The 2,500-nt window shown below is 38.6% G+C and overlaps 1 protein-coding gene across 1 annotated transcript in view; it reads left to right on the forward strand.

The window, feature by feature from the left end:
* The window catches only part of LOC111345401 (uncharacterized), a 26,353-nt gene that overhangs the window by 23,004 nt on the left and 849 nt on the right, over nt 1-2,500 (forward strand). Inside the window, exons 14-17 of the mRNA XM_088747198.1 lie at nt 1-203; nt 474-596; nt 1,077-1,199; nt 2,327-2,500. The exon at nt 1-203 is cut by the window's left edge and continues 172 nt beyond it; the exon at nt 2,327-2,500 is cut by the window's right edge and continues 849 nt beyond it. Of these exons, the coding sequence (XP_088603324.1) occupies nt 1-203; nt 474-596; nt 1,077-1,199; nt 2,327-2,500 (623 nt within the window). The remainder of the gene's footprint in view (nt 204-473; nt 597-1,076; nt 1,200-2,326) is intronic.

The following is a 2,500-nucleotide window of genomic DNA, read 5'->3' on the forward strand; positions in this document are numbered from 1 at the left end:
ATCCTGGATCGGGCTCAATGACCGAAGCATGGAAGGATCATTCGCGTGGACAAAGAAAGGCACAAGTAAATTTAGATTCTGGGCCCCACACCAACCCAACAATTATACGGATCAGGATTGTGTTCACACTCTTGGTGCAAAGAATGGATACACTTGGAATGACGTATCATGCGATAACTGTTTTAAATTTACTTGTTTTAAAGGTAAACAGCTGAACAGATTTGAACAAACAGAAAGGCTTTCTCTTGAGCCCTGTTAGTTTCGTAAGACATCAGTGGACGATTTGATAATTGCTATTTTGCTAATAAACACCAAACTCTAATGGGCCTAAGCATTTTGGGTTCTAGATGGGAGGGGGGGGGGGAGAGAATTATGGTAAAAAGTCCTTGCATTGAGGACTGTCATTTTAATGAATCCCGTGCTATCTGTGCTGTGTATCTGAATTTTTTAAGAAAATATATTTTCTTCTAAAGATATAAACGAGTGCACAGCCAAGGCTCATTGGTGTGATGCTAATGCTTTATGTCAAAATGCAGAAGGATCGTACAAATGCGTTTGTAAGGATGGATTTACAGGAGACGGGAAAAAGTGCTCTGGTAAGAACATTTTATGATCATCCTATAACCCAAACTCTTTTCTTGGAAGGAGAGGAGGGGGAGGGTAATATTGTCGACCATACCCAATGGTATGTTTCACCTCAGAGATCATCAAGTTTCCATTGAAACAATGCAAACTATGAATATTCATCATCCTTAAAAAAAATCATCTGTCTGAAATAGCGAATTTAGGCAGGTACTGTCTTAAGCATTCCTTTGGTAACTTGTGGGAAATCCAGGGGCAATCCGTGCGCAGTGGGTAATCTTCGGGAAATCTTTGGGAAATGCGTTGGAAAACCGAAGGTAATAGAGAGTTACTGGTTATTTAGCTTTCTATTGCCCAACCTGCCCAGCTAAGTGTTATCAGAGCACGTGTTTTGTCGCTCACAAGCTTTAGTCGCATAATGACAAAATGTAATGATGACTGAGTGCAGTCAGTTTAGGATACCATTTTTAGCGGAATTTTTTGTGCTTTTCGAGATATCAACGAGTGCACAGTCAAGTCCCACCGGTGTGATGTTAATGCTGCCTGTCAAAATACTGAGGGATCCCACAAGTGCATTTGTAATGCTGGATACGAAGGAGATGGAATAAAATGCTCAGGTAAAAACAATAGTTGATCATATTTGATAATGCTCTCACTAACTTAAACTTTATGTTGATTGGAAAACACATCATTACTGTTGTATGGACTTTTGATAATAAAGCCAAGACATAATATTGAGTATGCGTTATTGCCGCAACCACACGGTGTCATTTAGAAACGAGAACAAAAGAACGCAACCGAGCTAAGTAAATATAGTTGGTCCCTAAAAGATAAAAACAGAGAAATTGCTGTAACATGGAAGACAATGGCTCGTGCCAGACAGACCCTATTCGAACGTGACAAAAAGATGAAACCTATGTTTAATAGAAAAATTATTCATCATATGCCAGCAAGGCGCGGGAACCACAAATAGAAGAAACGAACTGGCGAGTGCGAGCCGGCACGCAAGCAAGTATTTGATATGGTATAATTGAACAATCAACATAGAAAGACTATGTTAGATAGTCGGTATTACATGACGAGAGAGAATGACCAGGCCCTTTCGAAACAGATCTGTAGTGCAATGTTTTATTTTTTTCTTGTAGTATTCAATGAATTTTAGAGCCCCACCATTATAGAGCACTCTGTGAGTCAAGATAAAGCTTTACTTATTTAAATACATACATACAACATATATATGTGTATGTATGTATTTTATTATCTTTTCTTCCGGGAGCTGGGAGGGAGGAAAGCGGCCTCTGAAAGCGGGACCTGTAGCCACTTTGATTCTTATTGACTAATAAAAACGTTGCTCTGGTCAAAAATGTGCATAAACCTTAAAATTTTAAATCCAGGCCTTTCAAATAATACTTGGGTTAGGTTTCTTAAAAGTAACTGACGAGCTTGTAGGATGTACACAGAAATTAAAACATGCTGTATGGATTAAACATAAATAACGATCAATTCAAAGAAAAAATGTCAAGTACGCGTTTTTTCGTCCAGTCGCGTGATAGAGCTAGTAAACTCATTAGCACACATATTTGTTTTTGCAAGGTGTTTACGAACAATTTTTCTTGTAATTGCTCTTGGAACAGTAGCTTTCTCTCCTAAACATATTTAGAGGATAAAATTTTTTTCCAGTAGGCGAATCAAATTTGAAAGTATATTAAGAGTTACAAATGACATATCTGTGTTTTCGTTACAGTTCCCTGGGAGTTTACAACAAGAGGACAAAGTGGAAGATATGGCAATATTCAGACCTTTACCGTTCCACGTACTACCCGCTACCATATTAAAGCCTGGGGAGCTCGTGGTGGGACACATTCATACAATTATGGATATAGACCTGGAACATACTATGGTGGTAAGGGAGCATTCA

Source organism: Stylophora pistillata, chromosome 2 (genome assembly GCF_964205215.1).
Source record: "Stylophora pistillata chromosome 2, jaStyPist1.2, whole genome shotgun sequence".
Classification (NCBI taxonomy): domain Eukaryota; kingdom Metazoa; phylum Cnidaria; class Anthozoa; order Scleractinia; family Pocilloporidae; genus Stylophora; species Stylophora pistillata.